The 19,301-nt window shown below is 43.7% G+C and overlaps 2 protein-coding genes and 1 long non-coding RNA gene across 5 annotated transcripts in view; 2 read left to right on the top strand and 1 right to left on the bottom strand.

Moving 5' to 3' along the window:
• The window catches only part of POU2F3 (POU class 2 homeobox 3), an 85,287-nt gene extending 82,013 nt beyond the window's left edge, over nucleotides 1-3,274 (top strand). Inside the window, exons 11-13 of the mRNA XM_017977610.5 lie at nucleotides 143-209; nucleotides 1,974-2,109; nucleotides 3,100-3,274. Of these exons, the coding sequence (XP_017833099.3) occupies nucleotides 143-209; nucleotides 1,974-2,109; nucleotides 3,100-3,139 (243 nt within the window). The 3' untranslated portion in view covers nucleotides 3,140-3,274. The remainder of the gene's footprint in view (nucleotides 1-142; nucleotides 210-1,973; nucleotides 2,110-3,099) is intronic.
• LOC144578050 (uncharacterized) lies at nucleotides 386-10,507 on the bottom strand. The gene is made up of 3 exons (XR_013523081.1): nucleotides 9,649-10,507; nucleotides 2,730-2,821; nucleotides 386-2,179 (listed from the first exon to the last, which is right to left on the bottom strand). It is a non-coding gene; the product is annotated as an uncharacterized LOC144578050 (long non-coding RNA).
• On the top strand, nucleotides 10,159-17,301 carry TLCD5 (TLC domain containing 5). Of its 3 annotated transcripts, none has more exons than XM_009006983.5 (3): nucleotides 10,159-10,226; nucleotides 12,250-12,449; nucleotides 13,981-17,301. In XM_009006983.5, the coding sequence occupies exons 2-3, from the start codon at nucleotides 12,251-12,253 to the stop codon at nucleotides 14,517-14,519; spliced, it is 738 nt and encodes a 245-aa protein (XP_009005231.1). In that variant the 5' UTR covers nucleotides 10,159-10,226; nucleotide 12,250; the 3' UTR covers nucleotides 14,520-17,301. The 3 variants fall into 3 exon arrangements, with proteins under 3 accessions (XP_009005231.1, XP_035120767.1, XP_009005233.1); XM_035264876.3 differs by having other exon boundaries at nucleotides 10,159-10,212; XM_009006985.5 differs by lacking the exon at nucleotides 12,250-12,449.
• The last annotated feature ends 2,000 nt before the right edge of the window (nucleotides 17,302-19,301 follow it).

A 19,301-nucleotide genomic window follows, 5' to 3' on the forward strand; every position in this document is an offset into this window, starting at 1 on the left:
AGTGTAGGCTTGGGACTAGGAAATCACCAAGGAAGCCAAGCCCTGGTCTCTACAGAGTCTGGGGCCTACTGTCTTTGGAGAATGATCTGAAGCTGGAGAGGGGAGCAGAAATGGACATTTACAAGCTTTTGTTGTTTTTCAGGTATCTCCCTCGGGGTCTCTGGGTCCCCTCTCTGTCCCTCCTGTCCACAGTACCATGCCTGGAACAGGTGAGCTTTAAAACGAATTCTGAATAACACCAGAATTCTTTTTATTCTGGTATCTATCTAAGTCAGGATTCCCTAAATGTATTTCAAAGGATATTAAAATCTATGTTGGGGAAAAAAGCGTTCAGTGATCAAGTAAGTTTGGAAAATGCGGAGTAAGCACAGTTTAAACAAGCGTATGTTTCTTGTTGGTTTTAATTGCAGCACTTTGCAGCACTCAGGTGTGTAACATTCCAAAATGAACTGTATGGAAGGCCCAAGGAAGGCAAGGCTTCCCAAAGTAATTTTCTACCGAACTCTATTCCTCTAAAAGTCCCTGATTATTTCAAAGAACTAGACAGGATGATCACATGCCCAAGGGTGGCCAGGACAGTCCCAGTGTCTGCTTCGTGTCCTGACATAATTGTCAATAGCACTTCCTTCCACTTTTCAAAGTGGCTTAGGGTCGACCAGGCACGGTGGCTCACACTTGTAATCCCAGCACTTTGGGAGGCCGAGGCGGACGGATCACAAGGTTTGGAGATCGAGACCATCCTGGCTAACATGGTGAAACCTCGTCTCTACTAAAACTACAAAAAATTAGCCAGGCATGTTGGCATGTGCCTGTAGGCCCAGCTATTTGGGAGGCTGAGACAGGAGAATGGCTTGAATCCGGGAGGCAAAAGTTGCACTGAGCAGAGATTGTGCCACTGCATTCTAGCCTGGGCAACAGAGCGAGACTCTGTCTCAAAAAAAAAAAATTGTCTTAGGGTCTTAGTTTGGATGGTAAAATATACGTCACTCTACCCATAGAACACAGCTTAGGAAACATGAACACAAGAGTTAATCCAAATACAAATCTGTCATTTCACAGAGGATGAAAATGAGTTTCAGGAAAGTGAAACAAATCAGCACAGGCCACAGAGCTGCCGAGTGGATGGCCAGGGACCAAGACAGGGCTCAAGTGCTCTCACTCCCAGTTCATTGCTTTTTTTGTTTTTTAGTTTTGTTTTTTTGTGACAGGGTCTTGCTCTGTTGCCCAGGCAATGCAGCAACGCAATCATGGCTCACTGCAGCCTCGACTTCAAGTGAGCCTCCCATTTCAGCCTCCTGAGTAGCTGGGACTACAGGCATGCATCATCACACCTGGCTCATTTTTGTATTTTTTTTAGAGACTGACTTTCACCATGTTGCCCAGGCTGCTCTTGAACTCCTGGGCTTCATCGGCCCTCCTGCCTCAGCCTCCCAAAAGTATTGGGCTTACAGGCATAAGCCACCATGCCCAGCTCGGCTCATTACTCTTTGTAGAAAACCATGCACCTTTTCTATGTGGAGACAGGAGAACTAGAGTGGCTGGCAATCTTTCATGGTGCCCTCGAATTCTCTTTCTCCCCTCTTCACTCGCCTTTCTTTCCTCCTTTCTTCCTTCTTGTTCGTCTTCTCCTCCCGCCGCTTGGTCTGGGGCCGCCTGTGCCCAGCCCAGGGTGTGTCCTAGAGTAGGATGATTTTGGCATCTGTTCTTGCATTTGGCAAGTCTTCCACTTGCAGAACCAGCCGCACCACTCTCCAGGGGCTGGGCTGCAGACAGCATTTTTGATGAGAGCCCCTCTGGGTGCGGGCAGAAGTTGATGCTAATGAGGCAGGAGGTAGGCAGGTGGGTGTGGGTAGGAAGAGGGTGAGGTCCCTTTGGGGATACAGCAGGAAATTTGTGTCGGAGGGGCTATGTCCCAGTGTGTCGGGATCCAGCAGCATTATTTTCTCCTTGTTTTTGCCTCTCCTTGTCCTTAGTAACGTCATCCTGTTCCCCTGGGAACAACAGCAGGCCTTCATCTCCTGGCTCAGGACTCCACGCCAGCAGCCCCATTGCATCTCAAAATAACTCCAAAGCAGCAGTGAACTCCGCCTCCAGTTTTAACTCTTCAGGGTAAGGTAGAGGGGAGGGTGCAGAGACTTCCCAGTGGGGCCATGGGACATGTGAGAAGCTGGGCCCATGCCTTGGGAAAGAAAGCTTGTCATAGATAGGGTTGGAAAAGAGGAATGGGGTGGCAGGGAGAGGACAGAGAGAGAGCCAGACTGGACTCTATCCCTAGGGAGTGGGGATTTTAAAAAGAAGCTTCAGTCAGTGAGCCATCCTGGCAAGGAGCTGATGTCAACAAAGCCAAAATTTCCATCCTTACTTTGAGGGTGGAAATTTCCAAACACTCATGTCAGAAAGGGCCAGGTCCTTTGCTGAGCTTCATGCAAGGAGCCGAGTTTTCAGGAGGTTCTGATGTGAGCCTAGATCTTAGGCACAAAGAAAACCCTGGGCTTCAAGCATGACTGACACAGGGAGAGAGGGAAGTGCCGCCAATTCCTGTCTCCCACTCCCACCTGGGATGCAATGGGGAAGGCGGCCTCCTGCGCTTCAGTTCATGAAGCAAAGAATCTACTCTAAAAAGCATTCACAGAGCTGATGCCTTGTGAGAGAGCCATTCTGCCTTGGTTCATAACAAAACAGAGATATATAGGTTACAGACCTGAGTTTGTCAGAAAAGATGAACCCACCTGTCCAAATCCAGGCAGCTCAGCAAGGTAGCCAGTTCTTATTGGCCACTTGTTACATAGCCCAAAACTTCAGAGCACCTCACCTGCCCCTACTGAGACAGAGAGAGAGGGAACTATATAATATACATTATTAGCTTTAAAAAAGTTTCAAAATATACTTCATATGCCATAAAATTTATCATTTTAAAGTGTACAATTCAGTGGCTTTTAGTATATTCACAAAGTTTTGCAACCATCAGCATTATCTAATTCCAGTATGTTTTTATTACCCCTCCCCCCAAAACCCCTGTACCTGCTAGCAGTCACTCCCCATTCCCATCTTATGCCATCACATTAATAGCTTTAGGATTGACTTCTTTCTTCCCTCCAGATCTTGGTACCGATGGAATCATCCCACCTACCTCCACTGAGACCAAAAAGTTTCTCCCACTCCACCTGGCCCTGTATTCCCCCTGGAAGGAAGGGAGTCATGCCTTCTATGTACTGACGGATTGGTTTCAGAAGAGTGGAAGAAAATCCCCACTAGCAATGAATCCAGACTCTTGTCTTCTTCAGGAGCAAGGTCCTCCAGAGAGCCAAACTGTGATTGAACCAAGTGCAGACTCCTAATGCTGTTGAAATATACAGCCCCTCCTAGGAGCTTACCGTTTTCACCTTCCTGGCCTATGCCCTTGCCTTCTAGTTCCAAATATTTTAGCCAGCTCACTGTGGCAAGTCTCTCAGAGAAAAGACTTCTTGCTGTTATTCTCCAACTCACCTTTGAGCTTCTGGGGACAGACAGTTGGCTGGGATGCCAAACACCAGAAGGGGAGTTAATAGTTTTGACTCTAAACTTGGCCACAATCCCTGAACTGATCCCAAAATCTGTGAAAAGATTTGAATCTGAGATCTCTACCAAAGCCTTGATGTTTTCTCTGTACAGCTGTTTTCTGATGGAATCTTCATCTCACCTCATTTTCTTTTTAACCTGGCCCCCATTTCTACAACCAAATCCATTCATCATTGCACCCTCCAGGTCCCCTGCTTTCTGCAGAAGGCATAAAAGAGCTGCCCTTGGTGGGTGCCCTGGGCATGTTGCTCTGCCCACTGGTGCCCTTCTGTCTGTCCACGTCTGCCCAGGGCTCAGGAGTGCCTGTTCTTTCCCTCCCTCCCTGTGTTTCTTTTATCCTGTCCCCTCTCCTTTCTCCAGGCAGCAGAAGAGGAAGAACACAAGAGCAAACACACATGGTGGCAAAATACCTGTACATAGCCCTTTCCCATTTTTTGCATTATGTTCTTACCTTCTTAATGTGGAATTTTCCAGCAAAACATTTAACTCAGGTGTGATTTTTGAAAATGTCTCTGTAATATTTTATCTTCTTTAAAAAGGGGGGAAAATACCAAAGTGTGAAAAAATACTGTGCTAGCCTCCAGAGTTCCCATATGGGCTGGGAATCTTTTTTTTTTTTTTTTTTTTTTTTTTTACACACGGAGTCTCGCTTTGTCACTCAGGCTGGAGTGAAGTGGTGTGATCTTGGCTCACTGCAACCTCTGCCTTCCAGCCAGGTTCAAGCAATTCTCCTGCCTCAGCCTCCTGAGTAGCTGGGATTACAGGTGCATGCCACCATGCCCAGCTAATTTTTGTGTTTTAGTAGAAATAGGGTTTCACCACGTTGGTCAGGCTGGTCTTGAACTCCTGACCTCGTGATCTGCCTGCCTCAGCTTCCCAGTGTTGGGATTACAGGCATGAGCCACCGCGACTGGCCTGGGCTGGGAATCTTTGTCGACTTCTTTGGGAACATTATCTCTAGAGTCTCCTTCTTTGTGGGCCAGTGTGTAGAGATGTAACATGGAGCCGTTCCAGAAATGGTAACTTAAGGGAAAAAAAAAAAAAAAGACTATATATCTAGGAAATTGGTGAGATTCAAATGAATCTCTCTGTTCCTAAATAAATGTGTATAGTGAGTATGAAAAGTATTCCACTGTTGATAAGAAGAGGTTTAGATTCTTGTGCTGTGTCTTTTTGTTGTTGTGGGGGCATGTGAGTGCCTATAATGATATGGGATGGCAAAAAATGTTTCAAATTGGGACATTAAGTGTAGTACTCCTCAAACTGATGCTAAAAATGGCATATGTTATTACAAGGCCCTGAAGGAGTCCGCGTTGTTACTCTCTGTAACAGAACTACCTTGAGGCCAGAGTAGGCAAGAGATATTGTAAGTGGGAGGATGGTGAGTGTTTAAGGTGAAGTCATTTGGACTCTTAAGAGGTGGGGACTGAGGCTGATATCTCATGTCTCAGATACCCTGAACAGCAGTTATTCGTTACAACATAAAGCAATAAATATTTAAGGCAAAGGATATTTTAATAGTCATATATTAGCCTGGCTTCGTGGTGCATGCCTATAGTCCCAGCTACTGGAGAGCCTGAGATGGGAGGATCTATTGAACCCAGGAAGTCAAGGCTGCAGTGAGCCATGATCATGCCACTGCACTCCAGCCTGAAAAACAGAGCGTGACCCTGTCTCAGATATATATATATATATATATCTGTCTTCTTGTGACTTCTGGTGAGGAGATTGAGAGGCACCAAAGTTATTCTTGTGGTTTTTATTAAATTAATACAAATTTAGATAGTTATCATTTCGGATTGTAGTGAGCCAAGATTGTGCCACTGCACTCCAGCCCAGGTGACAGAGCGAGACTCTGTCTCAAAAAATAAAATAAATAATAAATAGTTGCTATCGCTGAGGTAAACACTGACTTGTGGAAAAGAGAGACCCTTCAAAAATGTAATGGCTGATGGGGAAAAAGTAAAATTGGGATTAAACACTTGTTGCAAATAATAATATCCACACAGGAAACGTAAATATTAATAATTAAAAGTTAACTGCTCCCCGATGTTTGAGTGGGGCTTTTAAGATTTCTATTTCATGTCATGAAGTGGGAGAAGGCCTAAGGGTAACGTTTACTTTCTCAAGAAAATATTGAGTTAAAAGGGGCCGGGTATGTAGCAAAGAGACAGCAAAAAGAGCCTTCAGCAGTAATTAAGGGGACTGCTCCACCAGCCACGAGCCCATCTGTGCATATCTCTGCACACATACACATGTGTGCGTGCATTCCTCCCTGTATGCTCATGGATGCTAGAGCTGACCCTTTTCTACAGCAGTCTTGGCTACCTTCACATCCTACTCAGGTGAGTGCTAAAAGCTGATCCTCTGCATTGTCCAAAACTTGGATTTTCATCCATTTGCCCATGATTTTTTATGAAAGAAATAAACAGAACTGTAGCCTGTTCAGACTCCTGTAGCTTTTCTTGTCCACCAACTTGGACATCGCTGAAGCATCAAGCCTGAAAGTGAGCAGGGTCACCTTTCATGTCTGCATGGTTCTGTAAAATCCGTAATTCCAGGGAAATTTAACGGAAGCTTCATTTGCTGCCTCAGCATCTAACTAGGGATAAGAGAATCTAAGGGCAACCGCCAGTCATTGCCAAGGGAGGAAAAAAGATTGTTGCTGCTGCTTTTCAAATTTTATTTCATGCTCTAATGTTTAGTTGACTCAAAACGTGTGGGCCCAGCTGTGCGCTCCTAAGACAAAGTAGGGGCTGTTGGTCTGACTCACAGACTGAGTTTATTAACCCCAGGACTCGAAGCAGGAACCCTGGCCTGAGCTCCCAGGTTGCCAGGGCTCCTCGTGCTCTCTGCATGCCCCGCCATAGCTCACTCACTCACTGTTCTGCCTCGTCCCTCTGTGGAGGAACCTCCTTGCAGTTGAGGCTTTTTTTTTTCCTGTATTCCTGTGGCTAACATTGTGACTAGCACACAACAGGCAATTCTGATTTTTAAATATAAAATTCCCTTTTTTTCTCAACTTTTAATGCCCTTCACCGAGGAAGGAGTTGTGAATACAGGAGAATACAACGCATACCTGCAGGAATTTTTAGGGAAGTGGAGAAAGCATATCTCAGTGCTTAAGGCCATTGTCATGCCAGTCGCCTATTGACTTCAGAAGGGATAGCATTAGATTCAAGAGACCAAGAGCCAACAATTGCAACATAGGTTTGTTGAGGGGAACTTACTTAAGAGGGATCCAGTGGCTGGACAGGAGAACCACCACTGCCTGCAGGAAGCATGCAGCTTATATAGCACTTTCACTGAACACCCTCCGACTAACAACCTCCACCTGGCAACCTTCATTTAACCCAAAACAAAGGGCCCTAGCCCCCTGTATGGCCCACGTTCCAAGGGCTGGGCCAGGGGCTCAGATTTTCCTCATAGACAAAGAATGAATCTCTGGGTTGGCCACACTTGGAACACTAGACACACATTCAGGTGCGTCTGTCACACAGGGTCACTCTCAGGGTATACTTAAGTTCCCCCTGTCAGGTGCATCTGCCCTATGGGCATGATCTCTAGAGTCGTAGTGCCTGCATTTCCACCCTACTCTGCCTCCTACTAACCATGTTACCTTGGGAAAACCTTGACTACTCCACGACTCAGTTTCTTGCCTGTAAAATGGAGATAACAATAGGTCTCATCCCCTAGAATTGTTGGTGAGGATTAAATGAGTTTATATATATAAATGCTTGGAACAATGCCTGGTACATTAACAAGGGCAATATACGTGTTATTTGTGATTATTCTCATTGTTGTTGTTGGGGAGCTTCCCGATTCCTGCTTTCCCCAACAGCCCAGAATTTCTGGGGGATGCTACTGTTGACAAAGATCTGATTTGATGGCACAGGAATTGTGGCTAGAGGTAGACACATCAACAAAATTTAATCCCAAGTCCTGAAGCTTGAACCTAGAATCCCAATCACCCAAGGATAAAGGCCCAATATTCTAGGAAGAACTGGCCCCTTCCCTTTTCCCTTATCCCCTCAGCCTTTAGACTCCTGAAGGCTTTAGTACTCTGTTTCTTTCATGGGAAATGATGGCAGCAAGAAGAAAGTCCAGATTCAGATACCAGAAAAAAAAATACTGCAACAAAAACAAATGGGGAGGAGGTTGAGTTCTGCATACTCTCCATTCAGTGAAGTGGATCCTCCTATGTTTCGCTTCTCCAGACTATCATTACCTCTTACCTGGTCTATCCCAACACATGTGTAACAGGCCTTCTCCAATTCATCTTACACTGATGTTAATTGGATATTCCTAGAGCTGGGCTTCTCAACTTTGGTTCCACATTGGAGTCATCCAGAGAGCTTTTAAAATGGTTGATTTTCACACAGAGATTCTGATTTACTTTGTTCAAAGTGTGGCCTGGGTATTAGGATTTTAAATAGCTCCCAGGTGATTCTACCGTGCTATCAAGGTTAAGAACTAAGGTCCAAACTTGTTAAAATGCAGATTCTTTTTCTTCTTTTTTTTTTTTTGAGATAGAATCTCCCTCTGTCACCCAGGCTGGAGTGCAGTTGAGCGGTCTCGGCTCACTGCAACCTCCGCCTCCCAGGTTCAAATGATTCTCCTGCCTCAGCCTCCTGCATAGCTGGGATTACAGGCTTGCACTACCATGCCCAGCTAATTTTGTATTTTAAGTAGAGACAGGGTTTCACTATGTTGACCAGGCTGGTCTGGAACTCCTGACCTCAGGTGATCCGTCCATCTCGGCATCCCAAAGTGCTGGGATTACAGGCGTGAGCCACAGCGCCCGGCCCCTAAAATGCAGATTCTTGTTTGGTAGGTCCGGGGTTAAGTTCTGAGCTTCTGAGTTTCTGATGAACTCCAAGGTGATACAGATTTTGCTGGTCCATAGGGCACACTTTGAATAGCAAGGGCTTGGAGAACATGATAATATGATGCCTGTGTTCAATCATGGGCATCCACATGATAAGATAATTCAGCTTGGCATCTTAGGTTGACATCAGAGACATTTAGGGCCTCTAACAGCAATGCTTATCAAATGTGACCAACTGAATGACTCCTGGGCAAGTTTTAAAAAATACAGATCCCTGGGCCCCACACCGGACCTACTAAATCAAGACATTCAAGGTACAGCCTGCACAGGGTATTTGAAAACACTTCCTAAGTGGCATAGATGATCAACACACTTTAAGAATTGTGATACGCTTCCATTATAGTTTTCCAGGCTCCTTTCCCATTAATTCAACAAACAAACACTTTTTGTACCTGCCTTGTGCTAGGTCCTAGGGAAACAAAGATGAAAACAGTGCCATCCTTACCTTTGAAGGGTTGGTCAGATAAATGACCAAAACTAGAATATTTACTATTCCCTCGGGACAAACTAAACACTCAGATCGCTGCTAATGGTCTTCACCTTTTGAGAATGTCTAGGTCCCTCAGCACCCAGGATTGCCTGTCCTGATCAATCAATCCAGACACCGTCTTTATCCCATTTGAGCCTCCATTTTTTTTTTTTTTTTTTTTTTTGAGACGTTGAGACAGAGTCTCACTCTGTCACCCAGGCTGGAGTGCAGTGGCGTGATCTCGGCTCACTGTATCCTCTGCCTTCTGGGTTTAAGCAACTCCCTGCCCCAGCCTCCTGAGTAGCTGGGATTACAGGTGCCTGCCATCACACCCAGCTAATTTTTGTATTTTTAGTAGAGACAGGGCTTCACCATTTTGGCCAGGCTGGTCTTGAACTCCTGACCTCGTGATCCACCCACCGCAGCCTCCCAAAGTGCTGGGATTACAGGCATGAGTCACCTTGCCCAGCCTGGAGCCTCCATTCTTATCGCTCAAACTTACTCTGCTCCATATTAAAATAGACCCAGAGAAGAAAAGGATTTACCCAAAGTGAAATAAAACAGTTGACATTTATGTAGTGACTTCCATGTGCCAGTCATTGTTCAAAGCACTTTACATATGTAATCTCTAAAAATTCTCAAAATAACCTTATGAGATAGATATTATTACTATCCCCATTCCACGGATCAAGGAAAGGGAAGGAACGGAAAAGTAACTTGCCCAAACACATACCAAGCAAGATTCACTCTCAAGCCTTATGCTTTGCTGCCAAGTTGGAGACAGGGCTGACATTGGAATACTGTAACTTCTAATTCTCAGGCCTGAGCACTTTCCTGCTCATCAGTTCCTGTTCCACGACTTAAATTCAAGCACGAGGGCAAGAACGATGTCTGACTTCCCCAACAATGCCTAGGAAGGGTGCAAGCACTTAGTAGGTACTCGATACACGATGATTGGATGAGCTGTCTCTCTAGGGGAGGGGAGAAATGGATAATGATTTAAACAAACAACAACAGCTAAACAAGAGCAGCGGCCAGCAGGTCTCACGTCACCGCTAGATCCCTCTTGACCACCACCCCCCTCCGCCGCCAGAGGAGGACCCTCCCGCGCGCTTTCGGAACGTCAGTGGCCGGGCCCGGGCTCTGCGCTCCATCCTCCCAGCCAGCAGGTGCCCCCAGACCCCCGGCTCCTCCGCCGCCGCCGTCACAGCCTTGTCCTCCAGCTCTGGTTCCTCCGCTTCCTGTTGCAGCTATCTGGGCCCCGAGCTGCGGGCGCCCGGGCGCCCGAGGTTTCCCGGTACGCTCCGCCAGGTAACAGCGCGGCGCGAACTGCCCGGCCGGGGTGGGCACCGGGCCTGCGCGGCCCATTGGTGGGGAAGGAGGCGGCAGAGGGCCCAGGCTGTCCTCCGAGTGGGAGCGGCCCTCCTCCTGCCTCGGGCGCCCGAGGCCTTCCTGCGCCAGGCTGCGGCGCCGGCGGGATGCAGGAATAACGGTGTTTGGCTCCGGCTCCCGGTCCAGGCGTGGCCGAGCGTCTCAGGCACCGCCGCGCGGAGATGCGATCGCAGTCTCTGCGAGGCCTCGGGGCCAGCCACGCCTGCTCCAAGGCTCCTCCTCGTCAACCTGGCCCTGGAACGGGAGAAACCGGGAGAGGAGACTTGGACTTTGGAGCGGCGATGGTCTTCCAAATGCCTTTCCGTTCTTTGACAAAAACCAAGAGCAAAAAGCTGAAACCCACACAGGGAGTTCCCAAGGTCACAGAGTGGTGCCTGCCATTTACGAATGTCTGTTCTTTTATTTAAGTGTTTGTAAATGGGCTACTGTTTTCTCTGTTCTGCCAAGGATTTAGGATTCATAGAAAAGGACTCTAAAAATACTGATTGGCATATCCAAATGAGCTTATCCGAATTACTGGCCAGTGACCCTGGCCTTTAAAAGGAGATAAGGGAGGGCGGTCCTTTTCACGCGGGACACTTTGTATTTCTGGCCCTTGCTCTAAGAATTGGCCTTGATGTTTTACAAAGTTTATCTCAGAACTTCGTGTCAGACGGGACTGGACTGTAGAGATCTTCAGTCCTAGTCTCTTTCTTTTCTCCCTTCCTCCTCTTCTTCCTCCTTCTTTTCTTTTCTTTTTTTTTTTAACGGGTTCTAGAGGTTAAAGTGATTTACCCACACTCTTATGGCTAGTCTCTCCAGGGGCAGAGACAGAATTGGAACCCAGGTCTATTATGGACATCTACTGTTTTCTTGAATGGAAATCTGATTTCAGATGAAAGCTATACAGAACTTGACCTTCATAAAGCCTTCTCTGGATAGCTTTCTTGGGAGTGGCTTGTGTATTGACATCCACAGATACTGTTTCGCTGGTCTGAACAAGGTTAAGCAATAAGCATAGCCATGCAGAAAATTCCTGCTGAGATGAAACAGATACCTGAAATGTTTTTGACTTTTTATTTGTACTTTTCAATGGAGGAGCTAATGAATACTAATAACAACATCTTCGTCATTTTTAGATTTTAGTCCTGTGTGACTAAATTGACTCCTTTATAGTTGTTCTTGTCCTAATGTATTTGTCACTAGTAAAAGTTCCAAGGTACAGCATTCTGGCTTCATTTTTAACTGAATAATTGCCTTAAGGATATTTTTAGATCTCAGCAAAAACTCCCCACCTCTTGTATATTAGAATCCTTCTGCTTCACTCTTGGCAAATCTTTGGGTTGGATTTCAGAACTGAATAAAGCCAGGATTTTCCCCCAACCTCCAAGATGTCTGGACTCTTTGTTCAGTTCTATATTTAAGTTTATCCCAAGTTTTGATTTTGACTGATAAACCTGTGACCCAAATCCAAACCCCAGCTGAATTTAGTATCAGCTTAAGACCACATTAAACTGTCATGTGTCATGTGACCTCTAGCAGAAACCAAGGTGGCCGTGTTCTGTTTTTTCATGAGCGCTTTTCATTGGGGTTTTTGAACTGTGAAGACATTATTTAATACATGTACTTTATTATCCGTGTATTATTGGCCAGTCATCACTGGAGGGTTATTATTGACATTTACTCATCACAAAATGTGATGCCAGCCTACCAGCTCGGAGTGCAGTTCCTGATTTCTGGTTTACAACATTCACCAGTTGCTAACATGTTGTCTCGGAGGAACTTGGAATTATAAATACAGCCATGCTTTAGAAGATTCTTGGCTGTGTAGATAAGCAAGATAAGACAAGGCAGTATTTTTGAACTATTCTGTAATAGAAATGAGGACATATACACAACATGACCCAATGCTGTTTTCTTAGGGTGCATCCTTTGTTTTCTGGTTTTGGTCTTTTCATCATAGGATGGCATTAGCTCTGTGTCTGCAGGTGCTGTGCAGCCTGTGTGGCTGGCTCTTGCTCTATATTTCTTTCTGCCACCTGAATAAGCACCGAAGCTATGAGTGGAACTGCCGGCTGGTCACCTTCACCCATGGAGTCCTCTCTATAGGCCTCTCCGCTTATATTGGCTTCATTGATGGCCCATGGCCTTTTACCCACCCAGGTAGGTAGGGGATTTTTCCTTAGGGATTTATGATTTGGGGGTAGTCTTAGAAGGATGTGATTTTAAAATAGAATTTGTACAATATTGAAAATTAACTCCCATTATAATTTTGTATTGGAATCCTCTTCTTCATTAACTCTGCTATTGTTTATGTTGCCTGTTGTTTCTGCTTTTTGTAACTCTACTTTTAAAACAACTTTTAAATTGCTTGTTGCAGTTTTAATCAGAAATATAAAAACCACAAAGCCAATATCAACATCTTCCACTACCACCCTGCCCTCCGCCAAAAGACACAAATAGAACTGTATTATACATATTTTTGGCAACTTGCAACTTTTACTTGACTGTCTGTTCAAAAGACATCTTTCCATGTCTGCGTTAAGAGGATGAGATGCTCCATATCCTTTTTAATTGTTACTAGATGTCCAAGTGTTACTTTCATAAATATAAAAATTTTACACCCTTAATCGGCTGGGGCTGCCATAACACAGTGCCACAGAGTGGGTGACTTAAAGAGATGTTTATTTTCTTGTAATTCTAGAGGGTAGAAGTCCAAGTTCAAGGTGTTAGCAGGTCTGGTTTCTTCTGAAGCCTCTGTCCTTGGCTTGCGCCCTGCCACTGTGTCCTTACATGGTCACCCCCTCTGTGTGTGTGTGTGTGTGTGCGCGCACGCGTGCATATCTGTGTCCTAATCCCTTATTTGTAAGATGACAGTCACATTGGATTACTCTAATTACGCTATTTTAACTTGATTACCTCTTTCAAGGCCCTATTTCCAAATACGCTCACATTTTGAGGTACTACCGGTTAAGGGCTTTAACATATGAATTTGGGGAGGGGGGACACAATACAGCCCTTAACTTCCCTGGAATATAATTTTAAAAATATTTCTTTAGATTCTCTTATTGAGTTTCTGAGTTTTCCCCCAAATTGTCAAAGTGATGAAAGCAATGGTTAAGCTTTGTGTTTTATATGAAGGTTCTAAATGGTTTCAAATATGTCAGGCCCCTGAAACCCATGTTCCTGGGCATGAGAACACACTCAGTTTTGCGGCCCTCTCCAGAGTCTACTTTCGGGATGAGTTGGGGCCACTGAGTGTTCATAACCTAACCCATTAAGCTGAGAAAAAAAATATGACATTTGGGAAATGACTCAAGAGTCTGGAACTAAACCTTTAGCAGGGTTAAAAAAAATAGTTTAGGATTTTAATTAAAGGAACAAAATAACTGGATTTTACGCTGTTCCACAGAGAGGACACTGAGATTATTGCCTGCATTCATTGAAGGATGCAAACTCGCTGAAGTCTGATTCATCAGAAAAGCGTTTCCTGGGGTCTAAACATCGTTTCATTTGATAAAGACCTTGATTTTATATTTTAGTGTTTCTTTGGTTCTCATTAAAAAGCACGTGCCTGCCATTGTTTTTGCTCCTTTAATGTTCAATAAGGTTTGAAAGAGAACAACATAGGACACCTGTGCAAGGTAGCACAATTCCCAGTCACTCAATTTGCTTCTGTCTTGGTTTATTTCAGGCTCACCCAATACACCTCTCCAAGTTCACGTTCTGTGTCTCACCTTGGGCTACTTCATCTTCGACTTGGGCTGGTGCATCTACTTCCAGTCTGAGGGTGCCTTGATGCTGGCTCATCACACATTGAGCATCTTGGGCATTATCATGGCCCTCGTGCTTGGGGAGTCCGGCACAGAGGTCAATGCAGTCCTCTTTGGAAGTGAGCTTACCAACCCCTTGCTACAGATGCGCTGGTTTCTCCGGGAAACAGGGCACTATCACAGTTTCACTGGAGATGTTGTGGACTTCCTCTTTGTGGCTCTGTTCACAGGAGTGAGGATTGGTGTAGGAGCTCGCCTCCTTTTCTGTGAAATGGTCTCCCCCACGCCTAAGTGGTTCGTGAAGGTTGGGGGAGTAGCAATGTATGCTGTGTCTTGGTGTTTTATGTTTAGCATCTGGCGCTTTGCATGGAGGAAGAGCATCAAGAAGTACCATGCTTGGAGAAGCAGGCGGAGTGAGGAACGGCAGCTGAAACACAATGGACATCTCAAAATACACTAGCCAAGGCTTGCTCCAGGTTATGGATTGGGTTAAGTCAGCCGTGGGAACCAGGTTGGAAATATGACTGTTACGGAATTATGCTTATAACAAACTTAGGTTTCAAAAAAAGGGCTAAATTTATCGATCAATTTGGTCAGTCTTCAAGCCGGGCATATTTCAGTATTAAAACCCTAACTTCTACAGTGGCACAGTTGTAGAAAGTGAGAATACTCCTTGGTAGTTGGGATTAAGAACTGTGAAGCGAGTACTACAGGCATTTGCTTTCATTTGTGGTGACCCTGGGTCCTCCTTCCCTGGGAGGTTTGATGTCCGGGCAGCTTAGAAAGGAACTCGAAAGATTAGTGCCATTTCTTGTTCCTTTGAGAAGTAACTCTTTCAATAAACACTGATTTCTGCTTTCCATGTAGCAATTTATCTAAGTTTACCCCATTTACTATAAAGTGAGGGGCTTTTAGGAAGACACACGCCTTTGGCATTTTGAACATTTGATCAGGGAATTAGTTCTGCTTAAACAGAGGGGGATAGGAGGGCGAGAGTAAAACTGGCAGTGAGGAGGAGGGTTACTTACTGAACCTCCTATACCAACTGTGCTAGAGGTCCCCAAGACCACTGTCAGGTTACGTGATTCTCTGGGAGGACTCAGAGGACTCAGCATATAGTCTTACTCATAGTTCTGATTTATTATAGTGAAAAATACAAAGAAAAATCCGTAAAAGGAGAAGGCACCTGAGAAAAAGTCTCGGGAAACTAGGCACAAGCTTCCAGAGTCCACTCCCAGTGGGATCACACAGGATACGCTTAATTCCCCTAGCAATGATTTGTGACATGCGAATGGGTTGTCTACGGGAGAACGTCATTACAGACTCAGTGCCCAAAGTTTTTACTGGGGACAGGTCATCTAGGCAGCCTTTCTCTAGCGGGGAGCAAAATTCAAGACTCTCAAAAGGAAAACAGGTGTCCAGCATAAGCCATATTATTTGCATAAACAGTTCAGATACAGTAAACCAGTCTTATCAGTTAATGGTGGGAGCCCTTCCAAAATCTAAGTTCCCAAATGCCGGCCAGTGGCCAACCCTGTAATCAGGCCTCTCCAAGGATAGCAGTTTAGGCCTGCTATGTTAACTCTTTGATGCACAAAACCTATAGAGTTAGGGCTTTGGATTTGAGATGAATGAAGTGTGGGAGATTTACTGAGTTCTGTTATACAGTTCTGCCCTACCAGGAAAACTATGCCAGTTCTCAGGGCTTTTGTGCATTAATCTCCTAGGCATTTGAGGCTATGACTAAATTCCATAGGGATTTACCATGTGGATTCCACTGTGCTTGAGATGGCAGTTTAGATTTCAGCTCTGCTGTACATATTGCAAACTAGAACCAAAGACTTTAAAGTATGTACTGGCCTCAGGGGGGTGAGGTTAATTTCTTTTTTTCATTTTAGATACATTCCCTTTTAGTACTCTTCCCTTTTTCTTATTTCTATTAAAAAGGTACCACTCTATGGACAAACTAATATGACAAGGTCAATCTTGAAAGGAAAAAACATAATAATTCTTAGTGTGACAGTCTCCAAGAGAAGCAAGAACATAAACTTAGAACAAGGGGTTAAGAATCAAGAATTCCTGGGTTCTTTTAACTAATTTCGCTACTCACTTGCCAGATCATTTGGATAGGTTACTCGTTTATTATTTGTCTGAGTTTAAACCTATTGTAAATGAATAAAATACCCTGTTATATATTTCATAGAGACATTATGTGGCATTTTATTAATGGAGGTCTTTAAAATAGGGCTTTTATGGAAATATGAAGTATTTATTGATTATTTTTACCATGTTATTTAGTTCAATGATGTTTGACTAGCTCAGTGGGTGAGCAAGCATATGGTGCTACTGGAGCCAAGGCTGGTCAGTAGGAAGTGTCAGTCCATTCCATGGCCACTGGTAATCTCACGTAATGAGGAGTCTCGAAAATGGATGTCTTGGCCACAGAAACCAAGCATGAGGGAGTGGTTGGAATGGTGTAAAGTCATCACTGTTAAGGGAACAGTAACTTTAAAAGCATGTTAACAGTGGATCTTTCAAAATAATATGAAAGAGTTTTGCTGGTCATTGAGATAATCTGACAGCATCTCCACTCTTTTTTTTTAATCTCCACTTTTTATTTTTTCTATCATGAGTGCCCCTAAAATGCTGGTGAGCTTCTTTCCAACAAAATTGCAGTCAAAGTAGGATGCTGGGGAATGCTGATTTTAGCAAAAGCCTAGCAGAAAAGAGTGGCTTGGCACATGAGCTTAAAAAATAAAAAAGCTGGCTCTTGAATTTTGGCACAGTGCAACCTGTTCCATACCAGACAAATGAACAGGCTTAATCTGGTACCAATTCTTTTTCTCTCTTACTCCCCAGAAGTGAAGGGACTGCAGATCTTGCTGTTTGGAGACACTTTCATTGGAATGTATATAGGTTTTTTTGAATGGTGAGAAATCTGAATAATTGGTAAGGGGAAGGGAATCCCTCATTTCAGCTTTTCTTGATGTTGTCACTAATAACTATGAAAAAAACCTCTGAGAGAACAATGTGAACTGAAGATGACTCAGCAGTTAAGATAATGCTCAGTTTTGAAACCACAGGTAAATGAAGGGCTAATTAATGTGTGGTATACTTGGACAAAATGAAGTACTCATTTGCACTGGATTACTATGTAATGATAACTAACACTGTTCAAGAAGGATTTATATTTCCATAAGATTTGTACTAAATTTTATAAAAGTAAAACAACTTTTTATAAATCCAGAGTCTGTCTTTATATTTTTGCGGTGGTTTTGCCAAGAAGTTAAAAAAAAGCCTTTTGACCTGTAGAAATGTTGACCTGTATTCATACTTGTGAATATCTCTAATCTGCTGTTCATTATCAATCATTCACGATATTTTTTATTTTGGGGGGGGGTAACAATTGATATACAGAAAACAGTCTGCCAAAAGAGAGAGGAAGAACCTTAATTTGTTTCTTGTTCTGCCACCTGTTTGGACACTTGCATTTAAAGTGGTAGTGCAAGTGAGCTGACATCAGAAACATCATCTGAAGACAGCTGGGGGCCCTGTCTTGAGGACAGTACTTCCAATGCCTAAAACAGTCTGGGATGCATAGTAGATACTTAATAAACATGTTGAAAGAATGGACGAGAGGATAAGAATGTAGTTTAGAATAATGCCCATTGGGAAACCTCCTCAAAGAGCATGTCCAGTGGATTGGGTCATCAGTGTCATTTTTCTAGGTAAAGCACTACTGGCCCTGAGGAGTATGTTCTCCGTAGACTGGCTTGACTTTCTGAAGGCATCCTATAGTCTCTAGAACAGTTGAGCTACCAGCAGCTTTAAAGAGGATTTCAGGTATTTTTTTTTTGTTTCATTAATGCTTTGTAGGCGACTATAGAGATTTTCATCATTTAAAAAAATTAATTCTGGAATGAATAACCACTGGCTTAATTCAATCCTTTGCCTACCATCTTCTGAAGCTTTCCCACAGCAAAATGCCTTCTTTGCTCACAGCTAGAACCGTGGGTCTGTTTAAGTTTGGAAAGATCTTGAAAGCAACTTGCCAAGAGGTTTTGTATGCAAGGAAGAGAAGGTGAATTAGGAAACTTTCCCAGTTCGTTTTATTCCTGAAGCTTAAGTATTGAGGCTTCCTTAAAGTATTAAAGGAAGAAGGGAACTCATTTTTAAAATGCATGATTTGATGAGTCATTGGGTTCAATTAATTGATACTTACACTGTAACATTGTTAGAATAGGGGAGCATAAGATATTTAGTACTTTTAAGAAAGATTTTTTAAAATTTGGTGATAAGGTTTGCATTTTGGCCAGTGTATGTATGTATAGATAGATAGATAGATAGATAGATAGATAGATAGATAGAAAGACAGACAGACAGACAGATAGATAGACAGACATACAGATAGATAGACATACAGATAGATAGATAGACAGACAGATAGATGAATGAATGGGATTCCAGTTACATGTAAACACTCAATTTTTAAGTCTTCAGGGTAGAATCGTTATGCTAGGATTCGCCAGCAGGTGGCAATGTGTCTTGGTTTCATCATTAGGAAAGTCTCTTGGCTAATCTGCTTCTATTCTTTCCAAAAATAAACATTACAGAATTAGCTGGCTGTGCCTTGAACCTAAAAAATCAAGCAATAAAGAGTCGTCTCTGGCCTCTGTTTATCTTTTCCGCTTTTTTTTTTTTTTACCCCGTTCTAACTAACGTCAGCTTGAGCTCATGCCTCTATTCGGGGATAATGATCCTTGCATGAACTGTTTCAGAATGACTTTTTGCGACAGTATTGTTAGGAGGTAATTGTTTCCTCTCTCCACATCCATTGTTTATTAGATTGATTTGCTATTTGGATTCCACAAAATGGCTGAAATCCCTTGCCACCAACATAGAGGTCTAAGCTCAAAAGTCTGAAAATAGTTGGGTACAGGGAATAGCCACTTTAGCCGTTTGCAGGCAGAATTGAAGAACTGTATTGTATGTAGTACTTAAATTGCCATAATACTGAATTATTCAATCATAAAATTAGATGAGTATCTACATCTCTCTACCCAGTAGGGGAAAAAAAACGAAAAATCGTCTGGGAACCCTTCAGAGAACCGTAATGCTATTTATTGGATAAATATACTTCTTTTTCTTCTCCCATTTCTTTCCACAACACGCTTGTTAAGTCGCTATGGAAAGCACCATGCTTTCTCAATTTGGCAAATAACACATTTCATTTTGCCAAGTC

Source organism: Callithrix jacchus, chromosome 10 (genome assembly GCF_049354715.1).
Source record: "Callithrix jacchus isolate 240 chromosome 10, calJac240_pri, whole genome shotgun sequence".
NCBI classification, from domain to species: domain Eukaryota; kingdom Metazoa; phylum Chordata; class Mammalia; order Primates; family Cebidae; genus Callithrix; species Callithrix jacchus.

Excerpts from the sequence above, each read along its gene's own strand:
- TLCD5 (XM_009006983.5), top strand. The coding sequence starts at position 12,251 with ATGGCATTAGCTCTGTGTCTGCAGGTGCTGTGCAGCCTGTGTGGCTGG. Across the intron at positions 12,450-13,980 it reads ATGGCCTTTTACCCACCCAG|GCTCACCCAATACACCTCTC; the intron begins GTAGGTAGGGGA and ends GGTTTATTTCAG.